General features: G+C 40.7%; 1 protein-coding gene across 1 annotated transcript in view; it reads left to right on the forward strand.

Moving 5' to 3' along the window:
- LOC124606674 (reticulon-4-interacting protein 1 homolog, mitochondrial) overlaps positions 1 to 19,237 on the forward strand; it is a 90,288-nt gene extending 71,051 nt beyond the window's left edge. Inside the window, exons 4-6 of the mRNA XM_047138688.1 lie at positions 7,597 to 7,709; positions 17,154 to 17,442; positions 18,443 to 19,237. Coding sequence (XP_046994644.1) covers positions 7,597 to 7,709; positions 17,154 to 17,442; positions 18,443 to 18,592 — 552 coding nt within the window. The 3' untranslated portion in view covers positions 18,593 to 19,237. The remainder of the gene's footprint in view (positions 1 to 7,596; positions 7,710 to 17,153; positions 17,443 to 18,442) is intronic.
- Positions 19,238 to 19,507: the final 270 nt, after the last annotated feature.

Genomic DNA, 19,507 nt, shown 5'->3' on the forward strand with positions numbered 1-19,507 from the left:
CTTTGTATACACTGATGACTCTTGGACTGAACGTGGTATCGGGTGTGCCTTCGTCACTGGCACCGATGTTTTTCGGTATCGGCTTCCGGAACACACACAGTATTTACAGTGGTGCTCTCTGCCTTGTATCAGGCCATGCAGTACATGCGTCGACAGAGGTTTTTCAATTGTGTCCTCTACTCTGGCACTCTCAGTGCTCTTCAGGCCCTCTGTATGCTGCAAACCATCCATCCCTTAGTTCAATGGGTCCAGGAAAGCTGTCACTTGCTCATGCTTGATGGAGCCACTGTGATGTTTATAGGGGTCCCCCATCATGTCGGTCTGACGGGAAATAAAGTCTCTGATGCTGCTGCCGAGGCTGCACTCCTTGTACCTCAGCCTGCTAGTTCTTACATTCCCTCTGATGATATTTGTGTTGCTGTCTGTCAGCAGGTGGTGTCACTTTGCCATCACCACTGGTCCTCCCTTCATGGGAACAAGCTCAGGGGAATTAAACCTCTCCCAGTAGCTTGGACAACCTCCTTCGGCCCTCTTGCTGCTATATCATTTTAGCCAGATTACGTATTGGGCACTGTCTTTTTAGCCACCACCATTTGTTAAGTGGTGCTCCCTCACCACTTTGTGCTCATGACCCTCACCATTTGGCAGTTCGCCATTTCCTGACAGAATGCCCTGTTTTTAACCACTTAGGTTCTAATTATGCTGTCTGAGTTATCGGCCGTTTTAACAAATGGCGTGTGGGCTGTTGACCACATTTTACTCTGTAGCAATATGGTGAAGGACATTTAATCTTTAGTTCAGGACCTCTGCTTCTCTATGGCATATTTAATGGACCTTTCTCCAAGTCCCTGTTTTTAACTGTCTTTCCTTCCATCCACTGGGCTTAATATGTAGTCATTTTTAACTTATTTTTTTTGTCTTTGTGTTGTTTGGTTATGACATGGGCTTGTATGACCCTAGTTGTTTTTGCACCCCAAAACAAACACACACACACACACACACACACACACACACACACACACACACACACACACACACACCTCTCCCTCTCTACCAGTATCCCCCATATGCATGCTATGTCTGCTCTGAACATTTCCTTAGTCAGCACCCACCTGATTCTAAATCTATGACATCTTTCCTGCTCACCTTAATCAACTTTATATTTACCAACAATTACTTAAATTTGGGGGCAGACATATGTTCAAACAGATCAGGGGTATGACCATGGGAACCATGATAGCTCCTTCCTATGCCAACCTTTCCATGGGTCACTTGGAGAGGGCGTTCCTGGAATCCATAACCCTTCAGCCCCTGGTTTGGTTAGGATACATTGACGCCATCTTTGCTATATGGACTCGTGGTGAACAGAACTGTTAAAGATTTATGGAATCTGTCAACACATGCTCTCTCCCAATCAAATGATTGTATTCCAAGTCCCATGCCGCTTTCCTTGATGTTGATTTCATCCTCACTGAAGGCAAGCTGCACATTTCTGTCCCCATTAAACCTACTATCAAACAGCACCACTTGCATTTTGACAGTTGCTATCCCTTACATGTCAAACATTCCCTTCCCTATAGCCTTGGCATTCAAGGCAAACATATTTGTTCAGATGCAGTCTCTTGACGGCAAAACCATCACACTCACCTCAGCCTTCACTGGACATAATTACCCCATCAGCCTAGTTCAAAAGCAGATGTCCTGGGCTGTCACATCAAATCCTGGTGCTGCTAATCCCTGCAAAAATCCTGACCCTAATCTTGAATGTATTAATAAGCTACTTCGACAAGGCCATGACTTCCTAAAATCATGCCCTTAAATTAGTTCCATTCTGTCTGAGATTTTGCCCACCACACACAGAACAGCTTTCATCACCCTCCCAATCTCAACAGTATCCTTGTCAGTCCCTAAACTCCTTCTGCACCAACTTGCCTACCCTATGGCTCGTACCCCTGTGACTGTCCCTGCTTCAAGAGTTGCCCTAAGCACCCTTCTATCACCACTTATATCGGCCCTGTTACTGGCACAATATATGCTATCAAAGTGAAAGCCACATGTGAAATGACACGAATCATATAGCAGCTCGTATGTAAACACTGTTCGGCCTTTTACATTGGCATGCCTACCACCAAGTTATCAATTAGAATGAAAGGGCAGAGCTGGGGAGTGTATACTGGCAACACACAATATCCTGTTGAAGAGCATGCACCACACAACATGACAGTCATGACCTCAGTGCCTGTTTCACCACACAAGCCATTTGGATTCTTCCTGCAGACACCAGTTTCTCAGGACTTCGCAGGTGGAACTGGTGTTACAACATATTCTTGTTTCTGGCCACCCACCTGGCCTTAATTCACATTAATTTCTTCCATCTCAGCATTTCTTCACGGTAACTATTTCTTTCATCACTCCATTTTACTTTTCTATAGTTTCCATTTTCTGACCTGTCTGTCCAGTCCCCCCCCCCCCCCCCCCCCCCCTCCCCATACTGCATACAGTGCACTTAGCTTTTCACCCTTATTAATTCATGCACAATATTTAGTAGTAGTCTGCGTCTTGCATGTTACCCTTTTCATAAATCTCTCCAGTCCTTTTCCTTCGCTTCTCTTCCTCCCCCTTACACACACTCCTGTTCAGAAAAAAAAGGAGAACATCTTGAATGATTAGAGGTAGAAAGTTCATATTCACAGAACATGTACATTAGTATGTTCTGCAGAAATGATCAGCATTTGAGCCATTTTGGTCCATGGTTTCAAGGTCAACATCAATATCATGATGCAGTAAAATGTGCCTGTGGCTCTCGTTGTCACTACAAGTCGAAAGTAATGGATCAGTGTAACTTGAGGAGACATGTAGGATGCCTCACAGACATGTGAAAACCATACCATCATATCAGTGAGTTTGAAAGAGGGTGCGTTATTGGCATGTGAGAAAGTATCCATCTGAGAAATTGCTGGTCTTGTGGGATGAAGTGTTTTGACAGTGCAACATGTGTGTGCAGAATGGTTCACGGAGGGGCGTAGAACGTGGTGAAATGGATCAGGTCGCACCACCCACACCAACCTCCAAGAAGATTGACACCTCATCCGAATGGCATTGCAGGAGAGATCTGCATCCTCCTCATCTCTGGCATAACACTGGAACAGTCTAACACATCTTACACTATGAGGGGTGACATCCTGTTGCCATTTATTTTTGCACGGGTTACTTGCGTGTCATCCATTTCTCTGCCTACCTTTGGCAAATGTGCATGAACATGCTAGGTGGCAATAGTGTATGGAATGACATCACTGGGGACAGGAGTGGCATCAGATAGTTGTTTTTGGATGAATCCAGTTTCTGTTTGTTTGAATAAGATGGCTGCATATTGGTTTGCTGCAGACGCAGAGCAGCATCACAGTGACTGTATTCGCACAAGACACACAGCAACAACTGACTTATAGCATTGGGTGCTATTGGGTGCAACCACAAATCACAGTTAGTGCATGTCCAGGGCACTGTGAACAGTATGACCTATGTGAATGACATCCTTTCTGCACAACACCCCAGGTGACATTTTTCAGAAAAATGATGCACAACCACGTGTTGCTGCACGAACATGCGCCTTCTTGATGTCACAGGATGTCAGCCTTTTGCCTTTGCCCACCAGATCACCAGACTTGTTGCCAATCAAAAATGTGTGGGGATATGGTGAAATGACGCGTTCAGCACTGTGACCTAGTGCCAACTTCGAGAGGACGACAGTTCAATCCCGCGTCCGGCCATCCTGATTTAGGTTTTCCGTGATTTCCCTAAATCGCTCCAGGCAAATGCTGGGATGATTCTTTGAAAGGGCACAGCTGACTTCCTTCCCCATCCTTCCCTAATCCGATTAGACCAATGACCTCGCTGTTTGGTCTCTTCCCCCAAACAACCCAACCCAACCAAGTGCCATCAACATGTGTATGTGTGTGTTTTCCCCTTCTGCCACTTGGTGAGTAGCTTCTTTTAATTATCCTAGTACATTTAAGAGGGTCATGGAGATTCCTTTTCCACATGATATAGCCTTTGTTAAAAATATTTTGAGATTTAATGTTAACTTTGTAGTGGTATATCATTTTTATCATTGTCTTCATAACTATAGCTTAACTCAGTTAAGTTTAGCACTACCAGCTATATTTCTGTGTGTTTGAGAGAAAGTTGTATGAAGGTAGAATTCATAAAAAGCAGGACACAGCAGAAATAACATCCACAAGCAAGACATGCAACACAAAAAGTCCTGTTACTCAATAAAGCTACCTGTTGTACAATATTTTTCCAAGCTTTAAAAAGAGAGAACAGTTTTCACTTGTGGGTGTTACTGTTGATTTACTGTTGAAACTGTCCATGGATTTTGTATGCAGCTTTGTGGACTATTACAGATGAAGTAATGGTGGCTTCATGTCATATTGTTTCATTTATTTGTGTCTGCCTTAATCCTTTGGCATCACTGGAGACAAGATGACACATAGTCAGCTCAGGTGATTGAACAGGCAAACTAATGTCACCAAGTGAAGCAATTGGATGACTAAAGAACATTTCTTGAAACTTAGTAAATACTGAAAAATGTGAAATGTGCAAATCATCTTCAAGCTCTTCCATCTTGGACCCCAAAAAGCTTTACAGCATGCTGAAATAGAGCAAAATTCTATTGGTACCATGATTTGTATGTTTTTTTCCCCCTTGAAAAGCATTTCAGCAATGAAAACATTTTGTTCACTAACCAATTCATGATGTTAACCGAATGCAGTGATGACCCAGATGACCAAGACTCTCACCATTGTTCCCTTTCTACAGCTCAAGAAGCGATCATTCCAAATACTACATGAGATTTATTGTGATAATAGATGACCTTCAAGCACACACAAGATATTGGTGTTACATGATGTCAGTATTGATGTTGTGATGTAGATTAAAGTGGCATATGGGAGATTGGGGAATTAAAACTGTTAGGAGCTAGCTTAAAGTACTTTGTATCTGTGTTATGCTGACAGATAAACATATTTTGTTTTGCTACGTATACAGTGGAACCTTACATAGCGAGCATAATTTATTCTAGAATCCTACTCATAGTGCAAAACATTTGTTACGCAGAACAATTTGTCCCATATAAATTAATGTGAAATACGAATATATGTTCCATGCCATTTATTCAAAGAAAATTATACATACAGTATTATGTACTTTATTATTCGCAATACATAACTAATTCTTTTTTTACTAAGAAGCTATGTATAGTCATTTGTTTCTGCTGATGCTTCAATACCCCTGGCGAATATATGATGCAGCATCATCATCGAATAAATTTGTAGCGTGCATAGCCACTTTTATTGGGATGATGATTTTCAGTGTATGATGCAACTGATTACCATGCTTTCAGCATTTCTCTTTCTGTGCCAGAAGATTGCTACTTTGCTGTTACCACCACCTCCTCCTCCTCCTCCTCCTCCTCCTCCTCCTCCTCCTCTGAACTCCTCTCCACAACTTCCTGCTGTGAAACACATTGCAACTCCATAAGCTCTTTGCTGGTCATTTATTGGCTGTGACCTTCCGTGAGCTCATCAATATCATTGTCATCCAGTTCTAGTTCTATGCTCGTGGCCAAAGACACAATCTCGCTGACTGCTGGCTCCACAGGTACTGCCTCAAATGCCTGAGAGTCACATTCGACAACACACTCTGGCCAAAGCTTCTTCCAAGCAGAAGTGAGAGTTCACCTGGTAAGCCCTTCTCTGCCTTTTCAGTCATCTTGACAGAGGCTGTGATGTTGAAGTGATATTTCCAAAACTCTCAGAGTGAGATTGGCAGCTTCAGTCAACTCAAAGCAATTCTCAAAGAGTGTTTTAGTGTAGAGCTTCTTAATGTTAGAAATAATCTGCTGGTCCATAAGCTGGAATAATGGAGTGGTCTTGGTAGACAGAAATTGGATCTCGATGAATTGAAATTCTTGAAGGAAGTGGTCTTGTAAGTCTGGTGAATGGGCAGGAGTGTTGTCCATAACAAGCAAGACATGGAGTGGCAAATTCATCTCAAGCAAGGACCAGACACTTCACTGACCCAATTGCAAAAAAGATCATGTGTCACTAAAGTGTTATTGTTGGACCTCCACATCACATTCTGGGCCTTACACTTCTTGAAGGCTCATGGAGTTTTTGAATTGTAAACAGGCAGGGTTTTATTTTCAGATTGCCAGAATAGCAGTGTGAGACAGTGGCTTGTGACTAGGCAATGCATTCTCCTGTGCTGTTACAATTGATGATTCGGCATCCTTTTCCAGAATAGGCCCATCTCATCACAATTAAAAACCTGTTGCAGCAGATAACTCTGAGGGTCTACAAGCATCTTGAAGTTGCTGATGAAGTTCTCTACCACCTTGTGCCGTGCTTCACAACACTGTGGATGCCGGTTCTTCTCTTAAACTTTTAAAACCATCCACGGCTTCCCTTAAACACTTCTTCGACTGCTCATGATCCTGGCATTTTCTTGACAAGGTCAGCAAAAATCATTCTTTCCATCTCGCAAATGATGCTCTCGTTAATAGTGTCACCTTGCTATTGCTTTTCATTTACCCGTATAAGGAGCAACCTTTCAACTTCATACAGAATACGAAACCATTCTTAAGGTACTCTTGTCACTCCTTTGAAGCGTCTATCTCCTTAATCTTGTCCTTGTTCTTCATAATAGTGCACTTAGTTGATGTAGACCTATTGTATGTGTGTGCTAAATCAGCAATACTTACACTGTGTTCACAGTTTTCAATGATTTTACGTTTCATTTCTAAGGCCATTTTGTGGCGCAGCGGTTAGACACTGGACTCGCATTCGGAAGGACGACGGTTCAATCCCACGTCCGGCCATCCTGATTTAGGTTTTCCGTGTTTTCCCTAAATCAGTCCAGGCAAATGCTGGGATAGTTCCTCTGAAAGGGCACGGCCGACTTCCTTCCCCATCCTTCCCTAATCCGATGAGACCGATGACCACGCTGTCTGGTCTCCTTCCCCAAACCAACCAACCAATCTAAGGCCATTTTCTTTCCCTTATGGTCGTCTTCTTGCAGCTTTACCTTTGGGGACATTTCTATAAAGTTTATTAAAATTTGCACACAAAAAAACCACTGTGTGAACACAAGTTTGTAAAAATGTATGATTACAAGCTGCCCTAAGATGATAGCAGAAAGAGTACTGAACTGTAGCATGCAATAAGACATTGTTTGTATGCCCCTGCCGACAATGAAAGGTGTTCATGTTGTGGAACATTTGCCGTGCTGCGCGTGAATGACTGGTGACATCACACTAAATCGTTGCCATTCTCTATGCGAAATATCACTCATTAAGCAAGTCATTTTTTTCAATTTGTTTTGCTCGTTATGTGAATTGCACATTATTGGAGGTGCCCGTTAAGGGAAGTTCCACCGTATTGCGGTAACACTTAGTGGCAAAACAAAAGTATAGAAATAGTGGGCAACAGGGTGATTAACAATGAAGGATTCTATTTGTTGTTGAACTGAACTGTGTATGTTAAAAACTTGCTTTGACTGTTATTATAGAGTTTCTGATTTACCTGATGTTCTGTGAAGGTTGTTGCAACCTGTGCCACTGATGCAGTACCACTAGTTGAATCTCTGGGTGCAGATGTAGTCATTGATTACACTAATCCAGATGCAGAGATGCTTATCCGCAAAGCAGGAAAGTAAGGACATTTTATGACTTATTTTGAATTAGCTACATTTGTATCTAAATGTAATTTTACTTAAGCAGCTATAATTCAGAAACAGGAAATTACTTGTGCATTACAAATTATTATATCAATTGGTGATAAATTTTCTTGATGATTTTTTGTTGAAGACAGCAATTCAGGAAGTATTCATTCTATCATTCATAAAAAACATTTTCATATGTGATATGTGACTACTTGTTTTTGTTTAGATTGTCATATTTCAGAATTTGAGATTCGTTTATCTGAGGTCAAAACACGTGCACACGCATGCCTGTGTGTGTGTGTGTGTGTGTGTGTGTGTGTGTGTGTGTGTGTGTGTGGGTGGGTGGGCGCGCACGCGCGGGCGTGCGTGCATGCGGGGAGGGGGGGGAGGGGAGAGAAAGAGAGAGAGAGAGAGAGAGAGAGAGAGAGAGAGAATGAATTAATTTTGTAAACTGTCCTGTTCATTAGATAAGATAATGTGAGTAAGTGTACTATACAACACTGGGTGTCAATTTTTATATGGTTTATCCAAGCATGTCATTTTTGTATAATTATTGGTATGAGGACAGTCAAAAGAATTTCATAAGGTAGCATTAACAATAATTAAATTCTCAAAATGATGATCAGACCTCAAACATACCTTATACAGACATGATTTATCCCCGTGTGGTTTCACATGTTCTGTCCCCCAAAGGTTATGTTACAAGGGTGAAAATTATACAATGCTATTGTGCAATGGGTTGTGCACAACAGCTTGTTGAGCCCCCCACTCCTCACACACTGCTCTCTCCCTCTCCACAAGGAAAATCTCAGTCTTTTCTATTGACAAGAATTCAGTCACATTATAATAAGATTTAAAAGTGGTGCAAAGACTGCAGATTGTTTTAAATGTTCTGAAATGTAAAATTGCGCACTCCACAAAATTCAAAAGTGTAGTGTTCTTTGACTACAATGTCTATTAGTCATAATTGGAATCGATAAACTCGTACAGGATAGGCAAAATGTAACTGATGCTAAAAATACTTACAATAAGACTGATATGAGACTACCCTTGTTAATGAATGTCACAGAAGATCTTGATGTCAAGACAGTGCCATGCTCTATTAACCAAATGTAAGACACATGTAACAGCTCTGCCTGAGGCATGGGTAAAAATCACTGGGAGAGAGATCAGGCAGTTGAGGTGGCCAGGAGGTTGTGCTGTCTCTTATGACTGTCCTCTCCTCACTTCCTGTTTTAAATTGCTGTGCAATCAGTTCCTTATGCGCTTGTGACAAGGTTTTCAAGGCAGTTTGTGCTGTTGCACTGTCTTCCTGAAAAGTATATACACAATTATCATTAATGGTTTGGTGAAAGAACCATGTCGTTATGCAGACTCCAGAGAAATCACACCAAACACCAGTCTTGAGATTGTGCAACAGCTCTTCAAAACACTGATAGAAATTTTTTTTATGCATAATGATGCATGTTTTGAGAGTTCACATGCTCTGGCAGGCTGAACCAGGCTTCATCTGGGGGGGGGGGGGGGGAATCAGGTCCTATTTCCACTTCATTCAGAAACGAGTAACAGAACTCTACCTGTGAAAGTTCACCTGGCCACTTTTAACTCATTCACTTCAGTAAATTTGTACTGATGCAAATGCAAATCCTTTTTGATTATGTTTCAAATGGACAATCACTTAATTCCCATCTGGACAGATAAAGAGCGTTGAGATTTTGTCGTTCATCCCAGTCTTTCCTTCACTTGGGCATTGTTTTTTGTGTTCAGGTAGTTACAGTTTTTATTAGATGCAGAGCCCATTTTGCATCATTTTGCCATTAACTTTTGTGTTGCAATCATAGCTGGAGGTTTTGCCAAACCATTTCCAGTTTTAAACTGTTGCACAAAAAGATTCACGTAAGTTTTCCATTAATACAGGGAGATCCGGGAAAAAATTGGGAATTTTTTCATCCAGGAAAAAACTGGGAAAAACCCAGGAATTTTTCGTTGTTTTAGTTTTCATTTAAATTTTTGTAATTGTGACTGGTAAGAACTGATATTCTAACAAGAACATTACTGTATTCCACTAGTGCAGAATAATAGTGCAGCCTTAAAACATGAATGAGAGGAAAACAGAAAATAAAACTTAAATTGCAAAGGAAATGTGCCATATAAAATAACACAGTGCACTTACAAGCGTCTGCCAACAGCAAAATGTGTCAAAGGCTTCAGGAAGACTATGCAATGCTTCATAACAACAAATTGTCTCCAATGAGCATGACGTCACAACTGTTTACATTAGATTCATTTAAGCAGTTACGAGCGGGCTCATGCACACGCACAGTTGAGTCGCATATGAGTAATACCTTCTCCCGCTTCTGGCTACAGGAGTGTGGCTGTTGGCTGTGTAAGCAGCAACCAGCCACGTGGCGTACCTGGAAAAATTTTACTGCTGTGCCCAAGATGCCAGATTCACGTGTGCAGAGCAGGCACAGATCTCGTGGGGAGGGGGGGGGCGGCAAACCGGAGTGTCTTGAACTGGGGGGGGGGGCAATTTTGGGGGAGGGGGCAATTTCATATTCTTGAGGAATAAAACCTTGTTTCACAAAGCACTTAGCATCCAGTGCACGTCGGGCTACCAATTATTCATACGATTTTGAAACGCACCCCTGCTGTTTTTTGGACATTTTTGAATGCATGTGTAGTGTACCTGATGTCTCTGCCAGGGGACTCCTCATCACATCTAGAAATGAACTTTTCTGCAGACAAAATGGGACGGGGCTATACGAGCTGAGGGGAATAAAGCCGAACCGGTGAATGCCAACTGCTGCTTGTTTATGTGGTGGATTCAGTTTGCAAATGTTCAGCGTTGCTATAAATACTAGCAAAATCCATAGATTTAGACTACCAGAGTGGAAATAAACAACTAACAGGAATAACAGGTAAGAAAGATTATGTATTATGTTCTTGGTGTATCCAAGAAAGTGAAATTCTGACAGAAAATTTTTGGCCAGATTGCTACACTAGACAGGGCCAGTTGTAGTCCCTGGCTAGCAGCTGCTTAAGTTCCATTCTGGGAGTAGCGCAGAAAATGCACTGTACGAACACGTAATAACGCTTAACCAGAGAATAATCGCTGGATAACTAAACCGATGATTGTGGCTGGGTTAATAAAGTTAACTGGAGAATGAGTTTTGACAGTTGTAGGAATAGTTACAGAATTAGTGATGACAAGATTGTTTGTTAGAATGGGGAAAGAGAAGAAACGGGGACATCATACAAATTATGAAAGAATATGACGATTCCAAATTTATACAAAAATTTCATGCTACTACTTTTCGGTCTCGTGCATGAGAAACTGGAGCATATGAATGAAATGTGAAACTATTTCCTAACATAAAGCTTTTTGATTGCAGTAGGCCAAATAGATATTTCGTATTGGTACTTCGTGAGTTATGTTGTTGTACTATAAAAATGATCATTATTGCCAAAACAGTCTCACTTATTTGGTGTATGTTACAATTGCTGCAATATTAGAAAGGCCTATTTTGTTTTATCCAGCACACAGTGACAAAATAGACATAATCAGATTGAGAAACCACTCCAGTCTTGGGTACTATTTGTATCAACAGCTTTTTCAGTATTAGATGATGACATTTCGATTTTTCATGCAGAAAAGCGTTGGACGAACTTTCATGGGGTAACAGTTCTTTCACAGAAAGGAAAGCACGCCATGTAAAGCTAAAGGAAGACCAAAGAGAAAATCGTTATGATCTAAGGACTGAAGAAATGTGTACTATCTTGCCTGTCTCTTGTCTTTACTGGTTTTAGGTATCCTATATTTAATTTTATGTCACACAGAAGAGCAAGTTATTAGCTAATAGGCAATAAAGAGTCCAGATTTTATGAAGAGTTCTTGTTCTCCCAGTTACAAATAATCCCATCCAGTATTAATTGCGATTTATTATTATTATTATTATTATTATTATTATTATTATTGTTGGCGAATTTTCCCTAGAAGGAAATCGTTAAGCTTATGACTTTGAAGGCTTGTTCTTCTTGTCCTTCCAGTACTCCTTCATTCTCTTGGAGAGGGCCTCTTTTCTCTCCTCAGACCATTCTTGTTTGGTCCGCTGTTTTAGCGCTTCTGACTTTACTTCCCAATTGTCTATGTGTTTTCGGAAGGTGCTTCTGTCTGTGGTGTTTGTGGTGCCAATTGCTTGTAGGTCTTTTCGGACTCCTTCCATCCAGGGTGTCGAGACTTTAAGTGTCTTGATGTGTTCTAGAATTTTCTTGGTGAGTCTTGTTTCAGGGAGTCTATCTAAATGTCCGTAGAATTTAAGGCGCCTTTTTCTCATATCGTTCTCGATGTTCGAATATGCTTCTACTGTCGAGTTCTTCTGTAGTCTGTAGCCATCTGGTGTGGGTCTTCCTCCTAAAATTTTCCTCATGATTTTGCGTTCTTCTTTTTTGATTTCTTCAATTTTGATTTTCCTGTTGAGTGCTAGTGTTTCGCTAGCATACAGTACGGCGGGTTTGATCACTGTGTTATAGTGTCTGATCTTGGTGTTTCTGGAAATGCATTGTTTGTTGTAGACGTTTCGTACCATGCCTAGTGATTTCCGTGTCTTCTGTTGTCTGTCTTCGTAAGCCAGTTTTTCTGTTCCGGTCGGTTCGATGATTTTGCCTAGGTATCTGAAGTGTGTGACCCCTTTAATTTTGCCGTACTTGGTTGTGATGTCGTCGCCTTCTCTTGTTAGGACTTGCGTTTTTTCAAAAGAGTTTTGTAGGCCGACTTTCTCGGCGCATTCTTTCAGGATTTCAATCTGTGTTTTTGCTGATGTTGGGTCATAGGTCAGTATCGCTAGGTCGTCTGCGAATGCTAGGTAAGGGATTTCCAGTCTTTTCCTTCCTAATGTGACTGGTCTCCAGGTGTTTTGTCTCCTGACTTCAGCTTCCCATTCGCTCATTACTTTGTCCAGGACGATGTTGAACAATAGCGGGGATAGTCCATCTCCTTGTCTTAGGCCAGTGTGGATTTCAAAGGGGTCCGAGATTTCGCCCATGAATTTGACTTTGGATTTTGTATTGGTTAGTGTCTGTTCGATTAGTCTTCGGGTCTTTTGGTCTAGGCCTTTTTCTCTGAGGATTTGGATGAGGGACTTTCTGTCGATCGAGTCGTAAGCCTTTTTGAAGTCGACGAAAGTGCAGATGATTTTTTTGGGGCTTGTCATGTGGGATTTTATGATTGATTTCAGGTTGAAGATTTGTTCGGGGCAGGCTCTGTTGGGTCTGAAACCCGCTTGGTATTCCGAGATGGCGGGTTCCAGTTGTCCTTGCATTCTGGTGAGAAGGCAGGTTGATAGAATTTTGTAGATGACCGGTAGCAGGGAAATTCCTCTATAATTGTTTGTGTCTGTCCTGTCACCTTTCTTGTGTAGCGGGTGAATGAGTGCGGTCTTCCAGTCGTCAGGTATGATTTCGGTTGTCCAGGTGTTCTGTATGATTTGTGTGATTTCGTTTAGCGAGTTTGGTCCTAGGTTCTTCAGCAGTTCTGCCGTTATTCCGTCTTCACCGGCTGCCTTGTTGTTTTTCAGTTTCTTTATGCAGTGGAGGATTTCTTCTTTTGTTGGTGATGGTGAGTCTTCCGGTGCGTTGGCCGGTTCTCGGGGTTCGAAGGTTGAGTTAGGTTCCGGGCAATTTAGTAATTTTGAAAAGTACTTCGCGAGCTCTTCACAGTTTTCTTTGTTGGTAAGTGCCAGTTTTCCGTCTTCTTTTCTGAAGCAGAGGTTCTGTGGTGAGTATCCTTTGACTTGGTTGGCGAACGTCCTGTAGAAATCCCGTGTGTTGAAATTTCTGAAGTCTTCTTCGATGGAGTTTAGCTGATCGTTTATGTATTTGCGTTTCTCTTGTCTTATTGTTTTCGATGTTTGTCTTCGAATTTCATAGAAGTTGTCCTGTGTTTCTTGTGTTTTGTTGCTGTTGTAGTTTGTGAAAGCTGTTCTTCGATTTTGTAGGGCGATTTCGCAGGTAGTGTTCCACCAAGGGTGCCTGGGTTTTCTAGTCAGCGGGATCAGTTCTTTGGCTGTGTTCACAATTTTTTGTTTAAAGCTGGTCCAATCTTCCGCCTCTTGTTTTTCCCAGTGTTCTGTGATGTTCGATTCTCTGATCTTTCTTGTATCAAATTTCGGTGAGGTCAATTTCTTTTTGTGTTGTCTTCTTGGTGTGAGTTTGATTTTGATTCTTGTTAGGTAGTGGTCCGAATCTATGTTGGCGCCTTTTCTCACTTGGACGTCGTGGATTTCTTTCTGGTATTCATAGGAGATTGCCACGTGATCTATCTGGAATTCGCCTAGTGAGTGGACTGGTGATCGCCACGTCTTTTGTTTCTTGGGCTTTTTCATCAGGGAGGTTGACATGATTTTGAGGTTGTTTTGCTGGCAGAGTTCGATCAGTCTGGTGCCGTTTTTGTTGGTGAATTTGTGTGCAGGGAAATTTCCTACTGTTTTTCTGTAGCGTTTTTCTCTGCCGATTTGTGCGTTGAAGTCGCCTAGTAGAATTTTCGCGTTGTCTTGGGGTATTTTTGCCAGGGTGGTTTCGAGTTTGTCCCAGAATTTGTCTGTTTCTTCTGGTTTGTCCTTGTTGTCTGCATTCGTGGGGGCATGTACGTTGATGAGGGTGTAGTTCTTGTTGGCGTGTTTGATTCGCATGGTCATGAGCCTGTTGTTGATCGCGTTGACTTCTTTTACTGAGTCTAGGATGTTTTTGTTTACTGCGAAGGCCATGCCGAGGAGTGCTCCTCCTTTGCCGATTTTCCTGTTGGTTCCACTCTTGAAGAATCTGTAGTTTCCGTAGTCTATTGTGTCTGAATCCGTGTATCTTGTTTCTTGTAGCGCTAGGATCGAGATCTTTTGACTGGTGAGTTCCGTTGTTAGATTGTGTAATTTTCCCGTTTGTATTAGTGTCTGTATGTTGAAGGTGCCAAAGTATGTGTGTGTTTTCTTGGGTAGTTTGCCAGAGCGCTCCGACTCGCCCTTTAGTACATCTCCAGGTCCCCCAGAATCCGAGTGCCTGGTTGCCGTCTTGCGACGGGTGGATCGTCCACCTGGGGTAATGTTGTTTTTAGGTGTACTTGCCATTATGCTTGTAATTCGTCTGGCTTGCGCCAGTTTGGTAGAACCAGGGATTTTCAGTTCCTGGAGCTCGCATCAGCCGCACCATTGGTGACAGACGCTGGCCAGAGTACCGGTGGTTACCACACAGACGTGTCTGGGCTTTTGTGTTAGTTTTCTTCGTTTCGCCGGTTTTTACTCCGGGTACTTATCCTCGAGGATGTGATAGTTTTGGTCCGCCCCGAGTATTTGATTTCCTCGGTGCCACCCATATCTGGGAGGCTTTCCCCTATCCGCCACCTGGGGAGGCGCCCGATGGAGGATCTATCAACCTCACACGGGTATTATTATTATTATTATTATTATTATTATTATTATTATTTGTAAAAGGGCAAGATGTCCAACCAGCCATCTGGGTGCAGGAGAGGAACTACAGGACATTTTAATTTCCACTGTCTTGAAATAGTTTGATGGCATTCATTACAAAATATACACGTTTGAGTTCCACAGAGTGAAATACAGTGATGTGCCATATAAGAATGTTGTTTGAAGAGGCGTGGAACTGCACCTCAGCACACTTAAGACCAAATAACATGCCATACATTTCCCTGTAGATATATATTTCATGTATCAGACCTTTTTTTTTTTTTTGTGACTAGTCTGAGTTATAGTGGGGGGGGGGGGGGTGGTAGTCTCCACGTGACCCGTGTTCTTTTCTGTTTCCTCTTCGTTTACTGCTCTCATGTCAAATGAAAACAAGACGGATTTCTGTGGCTGGGAGCTATCAAGTGAATTAAAATACATCCACATAATTATGGAAGGCTAAAAATATGTTTCTAGTTTCAGATTTTATTTTATTTCCACCTTTCTAACAGTCGAGCATTAATCGCCTTGCAGAACAATAAAGTTATTTTTGTTGGTTTGTTAAAGAAATTTGGCTTTTATTAAGCTTTGCTGCTGAGGCAGTAAATTTATTTGAAATGAAGTGTTTAATTCCACACTATTGGCTAGTTTCAACTGTTCACTGCATTTCAAGTGCACGTTTTCATCTTCTAGAATGTATGACATTATACCATAATAAAGAACCAAACATGAGATAATACAGTACTGGTGCTCCATGAAAATCTACATTCCGAAAACCACACCGAAAAGTTTGACATCGGGTTGAGGACTGATGTCATTGGGAATCTGGACATACGAATGTGCACTTTAAGCCGAACTATACATTTTAGTATGGTTCACGAAATTCTGATGCTCTTGGAATATCCTCTGATGTCTTGTTTCTTTTATGACAGGATCTTTTAATGTTTTACACGTACAGGCTTCCTACGTCACAGTAGTTGCGCAAGCACGGTAATGCCTCTTATCTGGCAACTGCTGAAATGAATCTAACAGATCGCGGGAAAATATTGCGAATTGTGGTTTGAAAAGCATTATTTTCAAACTAAATTTCATTTAAGCAAAATGGACGATGTGCAAGGATGTATGATGAATTTCTTAAATCACAGAGCGTTTGCTCTCATATAAAAATCAACTCTTTGACGACGAGCCATTTAGTATAATTTCGAGCCTAGAAGATAAGAGATTTATGTCACTATTAAAAATTTTACTGGCGTGTGATGTATCTTCAAGTGTAACATGTGCTAAGCAGATCAACATCATATGTGAAAGCGTAGCTTCTCTTGTAGCTTATTAATCTTCGAGACAAATATTATATGCGAAAGCTTTGCTTTTCTTGTAGCAACACTATGTATAGTAACTTGAAGCATTAACTTTTGCTGTTGGTGGAATTCGAATTTATACTTTTGTAATACGAAATTATGCACCGTACATGTTTGCTGCACATAGGCCAAAAGGGAGATACTGAATGTTTACAAAAAATGGCAGCATGAATGCTCACAGATTTGTTTGTGCCATGTCATGGAGGTGCTGGAAAAACTGAAATGGCAGAAACCTGAAAATAGCAAGCTATCCTGTGAAAGGCTACTTACAAAGTTTTAAGAACCTTCTTTAAGTGAGGAATCCAGGAATACAAACACAATCCCACATATCGCTCCCATAGAGATCACAAAAACAAAATTAGACTAGACACAATGCATGCAGAGGTGTTTAAGCACTCATGATTCATATGTTCCATATGTGAAGGGAATGGAAGCAAACCCTAATAAATGGTACAATAGCCAAGCACTTCATAATGATTTGTAGTGTTTAGGTATATGTAGTATTACAAGTCACAGTTCCTTAAAAATGTGGTTCTCATATAAAACACAGTAGGTCAATTGAGCTTACACATTTTCACACAGTTTTTATTCCTGTGACCTAAAATTTGTGGTGATTTTACAGATATGATATTATACTTGATGCTGCTGGACTTGGTGCTGATGCTGGACCAGGATATGCTGATTGCCTCAAGAACTTAAGCCTTTCAAAGTACATTACATTGAGATCTCCTTTGTTGAAGAATGTAGATGAGTTTGGAATTGTTGGTGGAATGCTGAAGAACATTGCAGAACTTGTTGCTCCAAATGTAAGAACAGGGCTTTCTAATCCTACAAGTTCAGTCCGATGGGGCTTTTTCATCCCATCAACAGACGCCATCACAGAAATTGGCACATTAGTAGGGACTGGAAAGGTAAAGTGTTTGTTGTATCACACCACAAAGCACGTGAATGGTCATGAATGCTTACTAAATTTCAGTTGGTATTTGTTATCTCCAGCACACTTGATATAAAGTGAAATACATTTATTGCACACAAGTAAATGTTATAAATGAAACACATCACAAGTTTTTCAGCGTATTTTGTGATGTGAACTTTTATGTTTTCCTGTTGCTTGGCGATTTGATGATTTTGGACTGCTCTAGAGTACATTCCACCAGGTAGCTTTCACTAGATTTTACAAAATTTCCCCAAGTTCAGTAAGAGTTGGCTTGCCAAATTTTGTAAAATATGAATTACACTACCCTGCAAAATATACTCTGATAATTGTAACAAGTCAGCTTGCTAAGATTTCACAGTATCTATATGATTCAACCTCCTTGAATACTCAAGAGCAGTTGAAAATGTTTTACAGATCTTTTTTTCACAGATCCAAACTATTTTACAGATCTCACAATGGAAAGTACTGGGTGGAATATAAATAACAGGAGAAGGAAAGATAACCACACCCCATACAGTTGAGACCTTGAGTGTCCAGTAAATATAAACAAAATTGCTAATCTTGCTTAGTTTTTAGAAACGTCCTCCAGAGCTAACCAGTATCACACACATGAGCATTCAAGCTGCAGTTTGTGTGTGTGTGGGGGAGGGGGGGGGGGGTGTTTGCATGCATGCATGCATGTTTGTTTGTTTTTGTATTTGTTATCTCTGTAAAAGTATGTTGCCCAAAAGTTCAGCAATATTTTCAGTCTGTTTGTATGTCCACTGGCCACTCAATACAACATCTGTTCAGAGAACAGTGACATTCACCACTATTGTTTGTTTTATAATATCTTATCTTTGTGTAATAATTGAAGTTTGTAACGTATAAAGTAATTGTGAAGAATTATTACTGTATTCATTGTAAATGAATGTATTCTGTATTTGTTGTAGATTCACAATTTGTGTGTGAGTTGTATTGTTATCCTGTTACAGCTAATTCCACTGGTGGAGAAAGTTTATCCTTTTGAGGAAGTACCTGCTGCCTTTGATAGAATGAAAACTGGTCATCTGAGGGGGAAAATAGTGGTTGATATGGATTCCACTAAACAGCAGAGTGAGCAAGCAGTTAAAAGTGGAGAGTAATTATTTGTGTTAGTTTATATTACTTCGAGTTTCCATAGGCACATATGTCTGAATACCTTTCTGCAAATAACTAGAAGACTGGTTGAACAGCAGATGAAATATTTTTAGTTTAAATTGGCATTTACCATTACAGGAACCACTTAAAACTGATACCTGCTTATTTTTATTCAACTTTAATTTTGCTTGACAATTGTAGCCCTTGTTCTGAATGTTACGTAATGCTACAATTTCTCTGAAATTATCACCCTGGATGAAAAAGGGATGGTTAAAGAACTTTTCTCAAAAACTATCTGTGGGTACAGAGTTGAGAGTATGAACGTGTTTCTCATATGTATTTATGAACTTTCAGTGGTAACACTGACTTCAAATAGTGTGATGATTGCACTCTAAAACAATGTCCCGTTAATTTGTGGGTGTAAATTATTCCTTCTAAAGTGCTTTTACACTGTCATATTCATTTAAACAAATTTATATTAAAAATGCAATTATTTGTTGTTAACTGTATGGTAATGGATAAAAATAAACATCACATTAATTGTCTTGTCAATCAGAAGATTTACAGTACAATTCTCTCACTAAAACTGTGTATGTAACTGATTTTGTGTATCTAATTATGTCTGACAATATATAGTTTGTAAACATTTTTTCACTATTTTATCCTAACTTCCTCAGTAAATATAACACATCAAAAATATATTTCTTTATCACAGGGAATAAGGTAACTTGCTGTGCCTGATTGTAGCATGTTCTTTGCATTACACTCTTTCAGTAGATCATTTGTTCTCTACAGTAACCACTAGTGTTGTGTGTGCGCCGCTTCATAGTTCACATGTGAAGTTTGTGCTTGATTCAGCCACTAGAGGCCACCGAGCCTGCTAATACCACAGCTGTCGCATGCACAACCTGCCAGCTGCA

This window comes from Schistocerca americana, chromosome 3 (assembly GCF_021461395.2).
Source record: "Schistocerca americana isolate TAMUIC-IGC-003095 chromosome 3, iqSchAmer2.1, whole genome shotgun sequence".
Classification (NCBI taxonomy): Eukaryota; Metazoa; Arthropoda; class Insecta; order Orthoptera; family Acrididae; genus Schistocerca; species Schistocerca americana.